At 39.8% G+C, this 18,710-nt stretch overlaps 1 protein-coding gene across 5 annotated transcripts in view; it reads left to right on the top strand.

Annotated features, from left to right (window-relative positions):
• The first annotated feature begins 189 nt into the window (after positions 1-189).
• Positions 190-18,710, top strand: part of kiaa0513 (KIAA0513 ortholog) — a 42,916-nt gene continuing 24,395 nt past the window's right edge. The window contains exons 1-2 of one of the 5 annotated variants that reach the window (XM_041795623.1): positions 190-312; positions 15,230-15,750. In XM_041795623.1, the coding sequence (XP_041651557.1) occupies positions 15,350-15,750 (401 nt within the window). In that variant the 5' untranslated portion in view covers positions 190-312; positions 15,230-15,349. Of the gene's footprint in view, positions 317-10,410; positions 10,539-13,789; positions 13,971-15,229; positions 15,751-18,710 lie in introns of those variants that run through there. The other 4 variants (XM_041795624.1, XM_041795622.1, XM_041795626.1 and 1 more) reach the window with 4 other exon arrangements.

The raw sequence follows: 18,710 nt of genomic DNA, 5'->3' as shown, positions 1-18,710 counted from the left end.
ACATATTTTTCACATTCAAACAAAATCCAAATTTTTCTCTTGATTTCTGTATTTTATTAATCTATCAATCATTTTATTTTGTAGGAAATAACAAGGCCTATTGATATTGGATCTAGCTTGACGCAGCTTCTCGGCAACACGGTCGCTCTGATTGGCTGTGCCGATTTCAACGTCACTGGGTTCCCCCTCGTCGTGTTCTGCTCTATTTGCGCATGCGCTGTTCTGCCTGTAGCACCACAGTCTTGAGCAAAAACGACGCACATACAGCAGAGAGGAGCTGCCCCCTTCTCCTGTCAGCGCGGGACCTTACATGTAGGTACAGCTGTTACTTTTCCCGTCACTTTTTAAAATATACAGTCACTCATTAGAAACGTATCGTGTTCTGACTTAAACACGACAATTTTAATTGAAATTTTATTGGTAACTCGGTGTTTTTTGAGTCAAAGTGGGGGGTTTTCTTAGCCGTGTTGTTTTACCATAACGGGTTAATTAGAGGTGTTTCGATGTGTGTGTGGCTTTACTAGCAGGTACACCTCCGTGACTGACGTGGGGTATCCCTGTTTGCATGAAATGCTGGGGATTAACGTTTCAGGAAACGTCAGCCTTTTGCTGTGTTTATTCAGTGCTGCTTCCTACCTCAGCTGTCAGTGAGCCTATTGTCAGCTCATTGGTCAGTGTTTGTGCTAAATTACTAGGAAAGGTGTACACTATGGGAACTGAGGCACCTGTTTCTCTCTCGTGCTTGAACTGTTTGCCCATTCATCCTCGACCAATTCCGGTTTTCCTCTGTGGTGACAGTGTGAACCAAACATCGTTCTCTAAGGTGCTAATATAAGCCCAATTGCTTATCGCACTAACTTCAATAGAAAATATAAGGGGACTTAAAGATTATTCTAATTTTTTTCTGAGCGAATTGGTATTCGGCGTATTTATCATTGACGGAGAACGTCGTTTACGTAGAAAAATGTCAACTTTAACATTAGAGTTCAAGATGTTCTGTCTCACAAAACTGGCCCTGCGCCACGGTCAGTTTGTATTAAGTTAAAGGGAAAATAATGTTATTTCAAAGGAAGTGCTGCTTCGTAGTAGTGCTGCATCTGCCGCATTAAAGAACAGCTCCTTTTCATGTGCAACGACTTTCATGTCGTGGTTTAAAATGTATAATTTGCTGATGGGAGACGCATTATACTTTTACTAGATTTCTGTATGGACTCTGGCGTGACTGTCTCACCATATGTGAAGTAGTAGCTGGCACATAAACAAGTGAAAGAAAATGCATGACATTAAACAAAGCAGTATATTAAAAATAACATGTTAATGGGTAGGGGGTTGGGTTTCTGATCCCCATATAACTTAGGTGTGCATTCACACAGTCCCTGAAAAACATGTATGACACTTGAGCTCATTGCAGATAAAGACTACTTTGCAGTTATCTGAAATTGCACAAAGTGGGAACCTTCATCCAGGTTTCCGTTTATGTTCCAATATGTTGGTTTTATTGACTTGATGTGCATTTTTATGGCTATTCATGGCAGTAGGCCTGAAGTTCTTTTCACTCTTAAACTATTTCTTGACTAATAAGCACAAAGAGACGCGCAGGAAATTGCTATGAGGCTACACAGAGTGTTGTGAATGCAGCATGTGAGTAAAATTTGACGAGTCTAAAGATGTTGATGGTGTTAGCATTGAATAGATATCAACATGCAATGTTTGACCTCTCCTTGACCTTCCTGTGCAGTTATTGAGTGTCTTTAAAGGAGAATGCTTTAAAACCAACCCTGGTAGCTTCTAGTGTATGCTCATAAAATAGAAAAATATGTAAAATCCTAAAGAAGATTTGGCTTAGACAAGATTTGGCAACACAAGCCAGGTCAAATGATGCAACGAACAAAAGCATGATTAAAACATGCATAAGCAGAAATCTGCAAAATAAGACTGGAAAACATCTGTAAACAGCTGGTTAGAAAGGACAACCGGACACTCACAATATTGATATCCTCAAGCGACCAGTAGATGTTTTACATGTTTGATGCAATACCAGGTTGAAGTAGGGGTGCACCGATTGATCGGCCAAAATCGGTATCGGTGCCAATTTCCTTAATTTTAGGAGATCGGCAATCGGCCGATCCTTGTCAATAAGATCAGTGGATAAGATCGGTTTCATATGCCTCTACCTACTAAAATGTGAAAAATGAAAGACTAAAGGAACTGATATAATTTAGTAGTTTGGACAGCAATGCTTTAAACCTTTCATTTATATTTGAGAGAACTACCTCATGTGCAGTTAAAACAACAAGTTTGTATTGTTTCATGGGTATTGTTCAATGTTATTCAATAAAATAAGATTGGAACATTGGAGGTGTATGCTGTCAGTTATAAAAAAATCGGTATTGGCCAAAATCGGAATCGGCAGGTCAGGCTTTTTAAAGATCAGTGATCGGCCAGAAAATTGCAATCGGTGCACCCATAGGTTGAAGTGTACAAAGCTGGTGTCTAAGGATTATTATTTGTGATTATTTATTTATTCAGATTTTAAAGTAAGAGCTGACAGGGCCAGATGATGCAGATGTTTTAAATCTTATACTTAAATGATTTTAAGGGAGATAATTCAATTATTTGCTACATGGAAGCCAAAAGTTCATTGAATTTAAGATGAAAGCCAAATCAGACATGCAAATGGACAGAGCTCAGTCTGCCAAGATTTCTGTAGCTGGCTTGGTGTACATATGGCTCTGCTTTAGGTAATTTGTCAATAAATAATACAGGGGTTTTCAAAGTGTAAGCCCCCATCCCCCTTAAAAATAGGCTTTTGAATAGAGAAACCATGTGAAATAACTCTATGTCAATCATTTATGTCTCATCTTTAAACCTTCTATTCAAATATATATTTTTGGGACCTTTGGGGCCTTTATTTATGGAGGATAGTGGATGGAAAGGGATGAGAGAATGGGGAGTGAACTTGAACCTGGAACCCCTGCATACATGAGGCCCAACCTAACCACTAATCCATCTGTGCCCCATCTTGAAACTTTTCTATACAGTTTTGTCTGCATGTTTTTAAGGGTCAATCGATACTTTTTTTTTCATAGAAAATATCAATAATTGGTAGTGCATGTGACCAGTAACCGATATCTGAAACCAATATGCATTTGTCATGACAAACAAAATGCGCTAAATGTTGCAAAAGTAAAACGGCATGTTAAGAAATTGAATAAACAATTTAGCACTAGCTCTGTCAACATGAGAAACAACACAGAGGAACACTGTAGCAGCAGAAAACAGGCAGTGATGCCACACACATCCTGTGTCAGTGCCACCCAGGCCTCAGTGTTGATTGGTGGTGGTTGTGTGACATCAAGCCAGTAGAAAGTGAAAACCAGAGGAGGAGACACACCTTACCATGTAGCCAACATAGCACTAGTGAATGAATTCATTCTGGGCCGATTATAAGTGAATTAATGCTGACATGATAATCTGCTAAATGTTAGTTATTAGCATCATTATCTGCCAGGTTGATAATCTGTCCACCCCTGATATTTTTGTTGTCTTTCTGAGGCCACTTGATTTTAGTTGCAGCTATAAACCATAGCTGCCAATAATGCCTGAGAATGATGCTCATCTTTGAGAGGGAACAGTGAGTCTGCATCTGTGTGGCTGATAGAGGAATAACCAAAGGTTATCCTTTGCCTGCAGTCTTGACCTGTACTTGTGTTTGATCGTCAGTGCCAAAAAGCAGCACTCAGGTCATCTTGGTATTTTCAGGACTAAATGTCCCATTTGTTTTTTCTTTGACTGTAATTCCTTTAGATTCCTGCCAAAAAAACACTGTGGCTTGTTCACCAACTCTGGTGTTTAGTGTTAATATGACGCCAAAGTTTACATGACCTCATGCTGCCATTAGCTAACTCTTTTTGCAAATTACACACAGAAGTTATGGTCTTACTTCTTTTTCCTGCCCACTCCTGAATCGTTCTTCCCTTTCTCTCTAGTTACTTGAAAATGTATCCATTTTGCCCCATCCTGCAGAAGTTTGCGAGGCAATTCACTGTCTGTTTTTTTGTTTGTTTCAATGCCCCTCAGGGGAAGCCTGCACCATGCTCTGAAAACTGCTGCTATGGTACACTGTCAGCGAATTCAGCTACAGCTATTCAGCTGAGCTTTGGTGATAGTCTACATGCAGACAGCGCTCAGAGTATTGGAGGGCTCTGCTGGACCGACTTTTATGACATTATTTGATTCATTTTAGTTTAAATGTTTTTCAAAGATATCTTTATATTTATTTTAAGTGTTATCAGGTCTATGTGAAAAGGTCATATTGGTGATTTATATGCAGTAAATACTTTGGGGACTCCAGTTAGGTGCTGTTTTCTGTCTCCGGGTCCGTGTAAACAGAGTTAGTGTTGCTGTGTTTTTGACGGTTGCCTGAGTGAGCAGATTACATCTAAAAGTGGAGTCTCTTTAGCAGGCATGCTGGACAACCTCAGCAGAGATCCAACACCTAACTTGTCCATGCTCAGCCACTTCTGCTTGACACATTCCCTGCAGCATGTGATGGAGGTACTCTACGCTTCTGTGTAGAAAACAGAGCTTTACAATATCAGCTATTTTAAGTTCCATAGAATTAAATCTCAATGTTAGAATTGAAATGGAAAATATAAATAACTGACTCAGAGGTGGGATTGGAGTGTGAAATGTGCTGTCAGTCATACAGGGCTGTGAGGGAGTATCTGAGGACAGCAGCTGATAGCTATTGCTCTCCTTTAACATCTTTAAACCAGCGACTCAGTCTAATACTTAATTGTGATAAAGTTGACACTTATTTGGCTCCACAGTGTGAGAGCTCCTCTGAAAGAGGGTCAACCTGACATTCCTGCACCCAGAACACTTGACTCCCTCCCTGAAGAGTGTCAGAGTCTGGTTCAGATCAACAGGAGGTCTGTGAGAACGTGTCAGCATGAAGTCTGATACTAAATAATGTTGGTGGAAAAACACTTGAAGGATTTTTAACAATATTTTGTCAGACCTTAAAGTCTTCAAAGTCACAGCAGTTTGATAAAAGGCTTTAAAGTTGTATTTTTCCTTTTCTTTTAAGTTCTTAATTTTCTAATCTTGCTTAGACTTAATTACCATTTTGTCCTTTCTGACTGTCAAATACATTGTGTTTTAAGTGTCAGGGTTTAAAGCATCAACTCTGTTGTCAAGACAGCACAGCAGGTTATTTTAAGTAAATGTCTACATTACATTACTTACTTAAACTAGACTTCTGGTATGATTCACTTGTCAGGAGATGAAAAAATGAACAAATACCGTTGCTACTCACTAATGTTTTTGCTCCAGGTCTACAGGAACCTTTAAGTCAATCTTAACTTATAAAACACAATATTACTGCACGTCACATTGTTAATCACATTTATGCAGGCCAAAGATTAAACATTAGAATCATTAAATTATTATTTTAGGACTCAATTGTTAGTTGGCCATATTAAAGCCTACATAAACACACTCATTTGGAAAAATTCTGGTTTTATTTCATATTGCTTTGTATATTCCAGGTAGAATGATTTCAGATGTGTCAAGTCAAGTTTATTGCCTGGTTCTTTTAAACTCACAAGCAGCTTGTCTCGTTGTTTTGGTGCATATCAGTACAGAAATACTTTAGAAATAAGTGTAGAATATTATTTACATTCAAGAAGTTCATTAAACTGAGCTTAAAGTGCTGAATGATGTAAAATTTAGAACAATATCTATTATGATATTTTTCAATAGTTCTTGCAGGAATGTGCACGCATATCAGAGCTTCAAGTTGAAATACATTAAGAGTTTGCAGAAATGTAAAGCAAAGATGCACAAAGTGCTTCATAGTCTGATGTAGAGGCGTGATGGTGATGTAAGGTAATGGTGAAAAAATGCTTGTAAGAATTTGAGAAGAGCAGGAATCATGAAGTCATAAGATCAGACACTGTAAACAAACCTCAGGCACAACAAAGAGACTAGAACAGTTTAGTTTTAAACATCACAGTATGGAGAACAGCAGAGCTTATGTGTTTACTGTGTCTCTGTGTCATTGTAGAGATCTCTGATTACCTCCTCAGCTGATCTTGTCCTGTTGAACACCTTATCTTAGCAATGCTCACCATCTCAGACGTTTTATACAGCGTACAATTAGACATTTAATGGAAGGTAACGGATAGATGAAAATTCAGCAGCAAACATGTATACATGAGTTTATACACCCGAAAATATCAGATAAGCCCTAGCTGTCTTCATTTCTGTTCGACTTGCCTTTATTTCAAAATCAACCACAGGTTTTAGTAATGTTGCAGACTTTGTTTATACAGTATGAAAGACAGAAAACATCAGATTCTACTTTTAATTAGCTCCACTAGCAGGCACAACATTGCAGAGCTGCTTACATTTATTTTTTATCAGAAAATCATTCTCTACCTAAAGACTGATTTAACTATATGAATGGGAGCACTGCATAAGAAGCTTTTAGTTTTCTGCTGTATACAAATTGAGAATTATAACTTACTTACTCTTAAACATAATACTTTTTAAATTTTGTTCCTAACCCTTTGAGCCTGATTGTCCTGCTGATGTTCATTTTTTACTCTTGGTCTTCAAAATGACAATTTCTTGTTTAAAATTGAGGATCCTAAAGTTGAACTGAAGGCTGAACTTTATAATATGACAAGGATGTTTCAGAATTTAAACATTTACAGAGAGTGTCAGAGAGTCAGAGAGTGTTGAATAGCATTGAAATACTCTTTACAAGTAGTAGGATGAAGAAAATCACATGTTAAGGAAGAGGCCAAAAGGAACAAAACTTTTTCCGGCTTGAAGTAAATCAAGATAAGACTCTCAGTTTGGGACTTTAAGATCAATACTTCCTGTGGCTTCAGATTTAAAATTTCAGGAAATTTTCAGAAAATGTCAGACATGGCATAAGAAGAACTGATTGGATTTTGGGAGAGATCTGGATCACGTTTGGTTTCAGGAATTTTTTAAAGGATTCTGTACTATTGGGAGATAGGGCTAACGGCGGAGGTCTGCGCTCTCTCAGTGCTTTTCTAGTTCATAGTGAAATTGTTACAAACCCAAAATAAGATTGAATGCTTCTCAACCAGCTTCTCAAGCGCTGGTGATGTGGCATATGCAGTATTTGAGGAACTTGGACAGGGTGGGGACAGGCACTTTACCACATTTTGTCCCCTGGAATTGCACCTCAGCGCAGTGGTTCCTAACCTGTTTTTTTTTCCAGAGGGCCCCGGTTTGTTCAGAAGGGTCTCCAAGGACCCACAGAAAAAATAAGCATCATTTTTGATTGTTTTCATTGATAACATCTCAACAGGAAAGGCCTTCATTCACCTGTTGTTGCCAAAAGATCTGCGTACAGTAGAGAAAAACAAGAGATGCATGTGTGTCATTTTATGGTGTTTTTTGAACATGTTTTTATATTTATGGTCCAAACTGCAACATTTTTAATCCAACAGATTTGAGCTGTTGAATATTTAAGAAACTTATTTGAGGGAACCCAGGGGCACTCAACCAAAAGCTGTCCAATGGAGGGTTATTGTAGACGGATCTGAAGCATGTTTTGACCACTAAGAGGGATTCCATGCATTCTTTACCATAGTGGGCACCCTAAAGCAGTGGTTCTCATCTGGTCTGACCTCAGGACCCACCAGTCAGTCTTATGACAGATTGCGACCCAAGTTTCTGTAAAATTTCAACAATGCACAATTAGTTAATTGAATATGTTGCAGTCTGGAGCATGATTGGACCAAAACACCTGATATAAGAAAGAAAAGGGACAAAACTGGCAAATCTGACACCCTCTTTCCCATCAATATGTGTCAATTTTTGCAAAGTTTCCAGAGAACTTGTGAAAATTTTTCATTATCATGAGTAAAGTAGCAATTTATTGCAAGAAGAGGAGATTCATTAGTTGAAATGTTGATCAAACATTTAGATTTACCTAATTTCACAGTAAAACAGGGTCAAATAAAAGGTTTCAGTGCATGTCCAAAAAGGATTTAAGGACTTTTGCCACCATTTTTTTTTTGTAGCCACCTAGTTGCGACCCACTGAAAACTGCTCTGTGACCCTCTCTTGGGGCCTGACCAACAGTTGAGAACCACTGCCCTAAAGGGCATATTTTTATCGCTTTTTTGGATACACATGTGCCATGTTGAACTTCAGAATATTTTTGGATTAAATAAACAACAAGGAAGAGTCAGAATAGCAGAATTTTGGAGAGAATGGTTTTATTCTACTGGCTGGACAGAGGAGACAGCCGTGTTTAGTGGTGAGTTAAAGGAGACAGGAGGAGGCAGTGGGAAACAACCTTGTTTATTCAAAGTATCAAGAGAGGGCAGCACAAAGACTGGGCTCACTGCTTTTGTTTTGGTGCCTGAGACGTCCCAGTAGACACAACAAAAAGGGCAACTTTCACTCTCAGATTACAGGAGGAAACCAAAGGATTGTGGGTCAGGGAAGTCCCTTGTGTGGTATTGGTTCCTCCATGCAGGTTTAGCCAGGCAGAGCTTTGTTCAGGAAATGCCACAGACACTTTGGATAATGGACTAGTGGGCCAAGAAGGGGACTTTGAAAAGACCTTCTTCACAAGCTGAATTGATTTTCCTTAAAACATGATTTGACATGTAAGAAAAGCTGATGAATGGCTTTGCATTTGGAGCATATTGCTCATAGAGCTGGGGTGACAGAGATAGATGATCTGCATCACTGCCAGCGTTAAGGGTAACGGCGCCTCACATGTCTTTTTCAACCGATATTTCTACAGATGAGCACGCTGAATAATACTTCCTGGGGGTGGGAGAGGCTCGGGGGCACGTTGCATAACAGCACCAGCCTCCATGTGAGAATCATGCAGCAGTGACCAGAGAACAGAGACAGGCATGAGTCTTGTGATGTTTGCTGCATAGCTGACAGCAACAAGCAGAGATCCTCTGCACAAGATCACACAAGCTTTGCGGTAATGTGCTGTAAGCTCCTCCCCCTGCGCACATCACCTCCAGGGGTTGGTGCTGATGCGGGGGCAGGTTGTCAGTGTGTGTGTTGGAGGGTTTGTAGGGGCTCCCCCTTCCTGCTCATGGAAGCAGAAATACTGCAGCCTCTGCAGTCAGAGTGATTTACGCAGCCGTCCTCTGCTGTGGCGTGTAGATGTGTGCGTGCTTTCTGTGGCCTGTGACAGGAGGACAGGACGCACTGCTCCGGCCAAATGGCGTCACAGGCCGGCAGGTGACTGTATCACTGCCATCCATCCCCAGCAGACAGTCTTGGCTGAGTGAAGCTTTCTGCTGCTCGCTGTGATCATCCTAGGCCTCTGAATAAAATCTGTTAGAGGAAGACATCCAGACGACATTTCACACCTCTAGTTTCAACAGTTAGAGTGATGAACTGTGGCCATATGTTCAGCTTTCCTAGTGCATTCTCACCCTTCTTCTTAAACAGGAAAACTCCTGTAGGATCACTCTTGCCCTATTTTTCTCACAAGATAGACTTTAGATCAAATGACTTATGAACAACATCCCAACAGAGCAGTCTAGTCGCACAAAGAACGCAGCCATCAAAAGCAAGGAGAAATGTCAGTAAGAAGAACTTTTTAAGTCCTCAGGTGTTAGAGAAGAAAAACATCTGTATCCTGTTTGTTGGCCAGAACTCAGGGTGATGCATAGCTATTTCAGCAACTAGAACATTGTAGACCTATAAATAAATGTTCAAATATGCTGATGTTAGATGGCCATCACACTTTATCACATAAGTCACAGTAGTGAGCGTGAAAGCTGTAACGCATGAGGAACTCTGGTGATGTGATGAACAGCTTTCAGTGGTTTATCAGGACTTGAAACTGGTTTGGCATACAGGTCACATCTCCTCTACCAGGTAAAGCCTGTGCCATCTGGGATTATTAAGACTGATGTTATTGAGTTTGTAAGTGACCGTTCAAAATACCAGGTATTTGATAAAGCATAGCTAGTTTTTGACCTTGGATAAAATACAATAAATAATTTCCCTTGTGTCTGCAACCAGCAATTCTGATTTTGTTCAGTTTCAGGTGAATTTTCCCAATTTACCAGCCACAGGGGTGGATGGGTAAGACTGAGTTTTGACAGGAAACTAAGTCAATTTAATCCCAGACTTCTGCCTGTCTGACTGCTACAGAGGCCTTTAATCTCTGTGCACCAAATCTTCACACTGAGTCTGTTTTTTTTTTTCATCCAATTTTTTCCATGTTAAAAATAAAATCGATCTCATGTTGTTCTAATCATGTTTGCACACTGACATTGAAATTTTCATTTGTAAATTTTTTTTCGGAACAGGTTTGATTTTTTTAAAGATTTATTTTTGGGCATTTTGTGCCTTTATTAGATAGAGGAGGACAGTGGATAGAGTCGGCAACAGGTTCAAGAGTGGGGGAGAGACATGCGGTAAAGGGCCTCAGGCCGGATTCGAACCCGGGCCGCACGCGTACAAAGGGAGTGCCTTTGACCACTCGGCCACCTGCTCCCTAACAGGTTTGATTTTATTTGAAATTTCGCATCAAGTCTTTTAAATGGGTGACTGTGATTCAAAACAGTTCCTGCTGCTCCACCTGACCCCTCCTCTCTCTCTCTCTCTCTCTCTCTCTCTCCCCACACAGCTCACTTTAAACACCAAAGTTTGCTCATTTATTAAGTAGATTTCAGCCATGGAAATATAACAGATAGATGTGTGATTAATGACTCAGATCAGCGCCTGTTGCTTTATTCTCTCTTACTCACTCTACCCTGCCCATCTCCTCCCTCTCTCTCTCCCTCTCTTGCTCTGAAATCTCAGTTTAAACACCGTAGTTTTGCCGGTGTATAATGTGAATATCAGCCATGGAAATATAACACAAAAAGGCATAAGTTGTAGCTCACTCACAGGTCATAGAAACAGAATTAAAACGTTGCTCTCCATCTCTCCAACTTGGCTCATCGCTGTGATGCATGAGTGTGTGCAGTATGAAGATCTCTGTCAGGATGGATCCAGCGGGATTTTAAAGGACTGACAGAGACACAGGCTCACAGTACGAAACAATTTTCCACATTCTACGAATTTTTGCTGTGAAGGCAAATAAAATGCATCGGACTCAGTGTGCAAGGTTTGAGTGTGTGATTTGTTTTTTGGATTACGGATCTAAAAGAAACGCTTCCAAATTAACAGACCCACATCTAAGGTCTTTACAAAGACCTTAGATGCTGGATTATTTGTCGGGATTTCACTTGAGCCCAGCGCTATGGGGAATAGCATCTTTACCTAATGATATCCTGCTTGTCTTGAGTCTTGGATGATTAAAAGAGCGTGCTCTGGCTGTGTCTCTCTCAAAACAGCGGCTGTTACTGTCTGCTAATGGCGCTGTGCTTGAGTTCAGTTCAGTAAGCATAGCTTGTTAAGTCCAGACAATGGACTCACTCAATTTCTGCCAAGTTTGTCACAGTTAGAGTGTCTGCTTCTTATTTTAATGAGAGACTTATTTTGAAGGAGACAAATGAGGAAATGGATTGTTTTCAGCAACAATTACAAACTGGATGTCCGATATAGATGCAAGAGAGACGTCATTTTACATCATACACTTAGAAAATAAAATCTTAGGAACAAATCTGCACCAGTAACTCTGACATTGAATGCCTTTTAATCAGTTTTTAAATCAGTTTTTGATTGTTGCTGTCTTAAGTTAGCATTAGCCACAATATTGTTTTCCTACAACAGTTGTTACATGGACTGAGTCATCAGCGGGGGAACTGGACTTGATTGAGGTTCTCAAAGATGTTTCGCCTCTTTCTTCAGTTCTAAATAGACTGGGGCCTGAGCTAGAAATTAGATATAGCCTCTGTTGACCATTTACATGCTAATGATCTGGGGTGACCCACCTGGATCATTAGCATGTGAATCATCAGATGAAGAAAGGTATTACTGGGTAACACTTTAGAAGAAAATCTGACATAGTGGCCAAACTTATGTTACAACTTCAGGGTACCAGGTAAAACAGTGTGGCCCCAAAAGACTTTTATTTGCTTCTCTTAGGACAACTGGTCCAAAGAGAAGCACAAAAGAAACTGATGTGATCCAGCGGTGCATAGGTGTAGCATCGTGGTAGCCTGTAATTTTCACAATTGGTAAATCTCTTAAAAGAACAGAAATGTTATTCAGATTACCACTGAAAAGATGAGTCAGCTTGATTTCTGCTCCCATCATTGCTGTTGACACAGCTGATATCAGAAGTCTTTCTTGATTTTGATTGGCCAGTGAGGCAGAAGTGACATAACTGAGCATGGCGACTTTACAAAAGTAGAACTATTACTAGTTGAAAATGCAGCAACAATAACAACAAAAACAACTATGGAGTGTTTTTGTACTTAGGATGCTGAGCACTGACAGCACTGGAATACACTGTCTTTGTATTGAAAATGAGTACTGTGGGTTCTGATTTGGTTCCATTGGTAGAACAGGCGCCAATGTGCAGAGGCTGTGCAGAGGCTGGACTTGGTGCTGTTTGTTGCATGTGTTTAAAAAATGTCCCAAAATTAATTAAAAAAAAAAAAAGAGGTGTTGCTAGAGCAAAAAAGCTGCTCTGGGAGCTGACTCTATAGTGTGTTGTTATAAATCTTTCTTTGCTAAAATTGAGATTCATACAGAGAAAATACATATATAAACTTTTTTATTATGGCTTTGATTGTGAGAAAACAAACAGGAAACTTTGAACCAGAACACTCTAGATGCTCCTGTGTCTACTCTATCACAGCTAGTCCCAAAGTTAAACTAAACCTGTGTTGTCATTGAAATCCTCTGTAAGACTTCCAGCTTCACATCTTTTAACCGTAGTGAGGAAAGGTTTCTGAAGGCTGATCGGTTTTAAAGGCTGGCTGCTGTGAGACTTGTACACTCTTTTCTGTTCAGAGGAAAAAAGCAATGAGATAATTTCCTTACCTTTCCTTCTTTGCGGTCTGTATTTTTGCCATTATTAACCATTTAACATCCTGTAAGTGTGGTGTGTGTGTTTAGCTGGCACTCATGAGCCACTGTTGGTTTTATTCGTAAAACCCTGGTTTATATAACGAACTACCTCATCTTCAGAGCAGCAGCCAGAGCATACTGTTGACCCAGGGGCTCAGAGCCAGGCCTGTGAGTGTGTTTAGTCTAACAAAGTTATAACTGTGTGTGTAGTCAGAAGGCCAAATGGTGCCCTGTGATAGAGCTGGAGCAGATTAGCCCCCGGACAGAGCACAGGATGGGCAGCTGTTGCTGTTTTCCACCTCAGAGCGTACAAGGTCAGGGTAAAGAGTCTTGCATTGAACTGTTTTTTGGTTGGCTTAGTTATTTAGAAATCAGAGCACCGTTTATTGTTTCTGTTTCAGTCATACAATAAAATGTGACACTGTAGATGTACAGCAGGCGGATTACGATTAAATATGAAGATGAAGACTTTTGTTTCCTGCTATTGTGGTTTCCATCAGTAGTGTCTTGTCTGCTTGTATGAATGCTAAGTAGTGATTTAAAAAGAAAAAGCTAAAATATATATATTCAATATTTAAGATGTCATTATCAGAAGCAAAGATAAAAACAAAAGGATGCATGTGTTAAAGCTATGATCTGAAATCCCAGTGTAGGATTGAAACAGCCTGCTCTCTGTTAGAGGCAGCACAGTCTCTTTTTTTGATCAGATTAGCTACATTTTTGGATATGTTCTGTTTTTATTTCTCGTTTCCCCCACTCCCTCTTCCTCTGTGAACTGGAAAAGACATCTAGATGTTCCTTACAGAAATGGAAGAATAGAGAGGCTTAAATGCTGTTCCTGCAGCTTTTGATCAAGGATACTAAAGATTGTTCAAACGGGAAAGCTTTTGTTTTCTTTTTGAGATCACATGACGCTGATTGGCCGAGGCAACATTTTTCCAACCAGCTTTTTCACAGCTACGCCACTACAGGTAGAGTTTGAGCTTACATTTTCATATCTGACCCATTTAAATACAGCATACGCCATTTTGTCTTCTAAAAAGGTGCCAGAACGTGGGCTGATAGGTTTAATGCTTTGGCAAACCTCGAGGAACACCTTTACTCCTAATGCTTTGCTTCTGATCAGTATGATTAGCTGTCATTAGTGGTACAAGTCCCTAAAATGTAGCTGCTCTGATCTGTGTTTATTTTGGCAACTGTTTTTAATTTTAGTCTCAGTCTTAGGCTTTAGATGAAATGACCTTTAAGTTTTAGTCATACTTTAGTCATTTCTGCTTCTTTAGTTTTAGTTTAGTTTAGTCAGTGAAAACTCCTTTAGTCCATAAAAAGTCTTCACATTTCAGTCTTAACTTTTAGTCCAAGCATTATTCTCTTGTCTGAATCTGGTACCAAATCATGGTGGTGTGTTCTATGCACGCTGTCAAACCTGGGGTCCCTGCTTTCTACAGCTGAGAGGCAGAATAGCTAGATGTGTTGTATTTTCACAGATTTACCCACAGTGGAGAAATATAATGGATTTTGAAAGTCTTACGAAAATGAAACTACATTTTTAGTCCCATTTAAGTCATCCTAGAGGAAACCAAACTTACTCTGAGTTAGTTTTAGTCATGGCTCCGATCCAATACGGTACTTTTGGTTGAGCCACAAACACACAACACCTGCTTTGACTGCAATGGGACAAAAACACTTTAACAGGAGTCGTCCAGGACACAAGGGTACTGCATGACATTAATACACTCACATTTTTTTTAATTGATTGCAATGCCCAGTTTTCTTAGTTGGGATTTGGTGAGTGGATTATTTACCCCTCATTCCTATTTTCGTCTACAGAGTTTCCAGCCACTCATTTTAATATAAATAAGAACCCTGTGCGGGACTCTTTCTTAATACCACTCCTGCCCGCTTCTGCTGGATTTCTGTTACCGCCCACTCTAGCTGGGCTTCCCATCCACTCTCACTCGCACCCACAACAGGTGTGTCCAATCCATCCACATCCTGCACATTTTCTAATAATCCAAAGTGTTATTCTACACACTTTATTGTAAAAATTGAAGCAAAGTACACAACAGTTTTGGATTTTATAGAAAATCTGTACATATTTATTAGAGTTATCAAGGACTGTAAGACCAATGGTGTGGCATGTAAATCAAGACGGACAAATAGACACATCATCAATTAAAGTTGTACGATGATGACCCTAATGCTAATTTTCTCTCTCTTATTTTCACAGATGCTCTGGGTCGGCGAGTCCACTTGATGTCTGCACCCTCAGGGGGTGGGAGGGTCTGCAAAGTCCAACAGTCCGTGACCTCAGCTCAAACCTCCAACTATCCCACACGTCATCTCTTATATGGAGGGTGTAGCGATGGACAACCTGATAGACTTTGACCTCCCCTCAGAAGTCTCAACGCTGAGCGTAGACGGAGGCCAACAACAAGGCCACACAGACATTTTCTCCCCAGAGCCCAGGTCCTCAGTGGGTGTTCACCAGCAGCCCTTACTACCAGAGCCCATGGCACCCACCAAGTCTGGCTCTCACCACCATCACCACCACAATCAAGAGGATGGGGACAACGACAGCGATGCTACAGAGTCTGCAGACAGCGAGAATGACATGGACCCCCCCTCCGAAACGTGGGAGCTGAGGAGGTCGTCATCCTCGTCGGCACACAGTGGAGAGGACGCTGACGCCGACACAGTGGAGAGGAGGAAGTTCATGAAGGCTTATGTGGAGAAGGTATTTCATGGAAAGTAAGTTAATCAAATATTTTTTTTCTTTCATGTCTGATGAAACCATTTAAAGTCAGTCCTTAGATGTGAAAACTTCTGTCATTAGTATGTTTTAGCCTCCTTAAAGTAGGGGAACTTTGGAACTGAAAGGGCTGCACTTATTTTATTCTGACTACCAAAGGGCCAATTCCAGGATACTCTGAGTTGAATAGTTATAATTTCTAATTGAATGTAAGGAAAAATATAAAGCTTTAGCACAATCTTATATACCATAAAGATTGTCAGTTATTATTGAACATAATAACTCCTAATTATTTTTGTGTAATTTACTTGCGTATCTAAGTTTTACATACAAATAAATCTGAGGATGCGTGTAAAAAATTTTTACAGCAATAACTACAGCCAATTATGTCTGTGATTCTGTGTTAAGAACCTAACATAAACAAGTAGTCCAAGATTATCACGGTTTTCTTTTTTTCATGTTTATATGGCAAATTTGATCACATTTTCTTAATGTTTGCAATTTCGTGATGGTTGAAATTGACTTGTGTGCTGCTTTGAGTGAGGAGGAGGGCTGCATGTGGCCCCCACTTTAACAGCTGCCAACCACTGCCCTAGAGGATGAGCATGTTATTAAGAGGTTGAACTTTTAAGTTTGTTTCATGGAGCACATTCATGGTAAGTAAATCTGTATGTTAGGAGGTGCATCCATGGATCGGTTTGCGCTGTAGTCAGACATCAGCCTATCTGCAATGTGGCATGAACTGCTGTCAGCTGCTGATAAGTATTTCTGATGCTGAATCAATGTAAAGCTACCAAGCTAGTGCACTGTACCTAACTGATTCAGAGAAGATATTTTTACTGGGCAGAAGAAGTCGTGTGTTTTCATGGTCAAATGGCAAAGAAAATGCAGCCAGAGGGAGAATCCTGCGATGTTTCTGGGTAAGATCAGTGACATGCAGTCTCATCTTCCAGGGACATTTCAAGGGGAGAGACTTCTAACGCCTATTTAAATTCATCAACTTTCTTTTTATGCTTTGTTTTTCCAAGAACAACCTCATTTTGTCTTGTTGTTCTGATTCGCCTGTAATAAATCTGACAGAACATTCCTTCAGTCACCTTCCAAGAATGTTTTCTTTAAAGTTCTGCCCTTCCCAAACACTTTCAATGAAAGGTCTCCCAGATGAGTGTGAAAAACTTTCATGCAGTGGATATTTGAAACAGTCTATCTGGAGTGTCAGGCATGTCAAGTTATAAAAATGCTACCATCTGTAATCACCAGCTTAATGAATGCTTCATCTGTATTTTTTTGTTTACTCTAGCAGATTTTTGTGACTTGCTGTCTCAGCGCTGTTTACAAGATGAGCCTCCTAAATTCTCTCTGAATGTTCATGTTTAATTAAGATTTCCTGGTTAGACGGAGAAAAAAAAAGTAGCGAGGAAAACAAAAATACAGGCTAAAAGTTACAAGTTTGACAGGTTTAACTTGTCACGTGTAATTAAGGTGTAGTTCTGTACTGACAATAGAAAGAATTGTTTCTCCCTCACAGAACAAAAGCATATTACTGCAGAATGAAACTGAACAGTTAAAGCATGTGCTACTTATCATTGTAGACTTAATGACAGCTAATTATAAGCATATTATTGATCATGAGGAGTGACTGTCAACCAGTAAAACCAGACAGACATCAGATAACACAATGTATTTGTGTTCAGTGCTGGAATTACACATAAATATTATTCATATACAGTCATTTATTCATTAGTCTATCTTCCAGGACAATTTGTTAATTGTTCTCTGTTCCCAGACTCTCTGCTCTTTGCCTTTCTTTTCTCCTCCTCTTTGTGAGCTGAAGACTGTGCTATATTTGGCTTTCTTAGCTGATGGTGAAGTGAGCAGATTGTAGATTAGTTTGATCTGTGGTGGCTAAAAAAAGGAATTTAACTTTATTTACTTTATACTTAACTGAATGGGAATTGACAAGAAAAGAAAATATGGACAGAAACCCCTCTGATTTCTCACATCCCCACACATACGAAAAGTGATTAAATAGTCTCAAGTGAGTCAGGGTGAGTCAGTGTCAGCTGGAGCTGTTTTAAAGTGTAAAGAAATCTGCAGGTATGGAGACTGAAAGAGGTAAGCTTACAAGATTCATGAAGTCGACTTTTATCTCTTCCCAAAGCTTAAGGCTGGATAAGCTCTTTCTAGTTTAGCTGTTTTGAATATAAAATCCAGTTGTCAGTGGTGGGAATGTATCACAGGGAAAATAGTCTAAAATCCAATCTGATGTCTGAAATTAAAAAAGAAACTCTCACTCCAAACTAATCTAGATCAGCAGTTCTCAACTGTTCTAGTATCAGCACAACCGCCTCCTTAACAACAATTTGCAACCCAAATTTCTTACATTTTAAATTAAAAACAAATGTATTAAATGGAAAATTGAGCAGTTGGACTTGAGCTGGGACTACAGCTAAGACAGAACAAGGAGGTGGAGACATTTCCTTTAAAAATAAGAGCACATCAAAGACTTTTGCAAAAGACATTTCAGGCACACAGTTGTGATAACCTGGCATGCCAGTTAGTCTGTTTCATATATGAATTGCATGGATATAATTCACATTAGTCTGGGAAACCTCCCATGCAAAGCATTCATGAAGGGCAGGACTTCTGAAAAAATTTTTGTAAGATATTTGGACAAATGTTTTGTCTGTCACATTCATGACGAGCCAGTCAAAGTGAGGTAGTAGGCATGCATGGTTCGGTTGTAACGAGACCTTAACTTCCAGGCACTGGCGTAGTTTATGAATGGTGGAGCTTGTTGGTGGATAAACCTCATGCAGAAGCAGGTCTGGAGTAGTGCAAACACATCTTTTCCACCAAGACAAGCTTTCAGTGTGGCTCTCTGCCCTTGTTTCAATGGAGAAATGTGGTCCAGTTCTGATGAAACTGGTGTTATACTATAGCTGCATCCTAGAGCTAA

The sequence above is a fragment of the Cheilinus undulatus genome, linkage group 9 (assembly GCF_018320785.1).
Source record: "Cheilinus undulatus linkage group 9, ASM1832078v1, whole genome shotgun sequence".
NCBI lineage: Eukaryota > Metazoa > Chordata > Actinopteri > Labriformes > Labridae > Cheilinus > Cheilinus undulatus.
The sequence above is the reverse complement of the archived record's forward strand: the minus strand, read 5'-3'. Positions and strand labels throughout refer to the sequence as shown.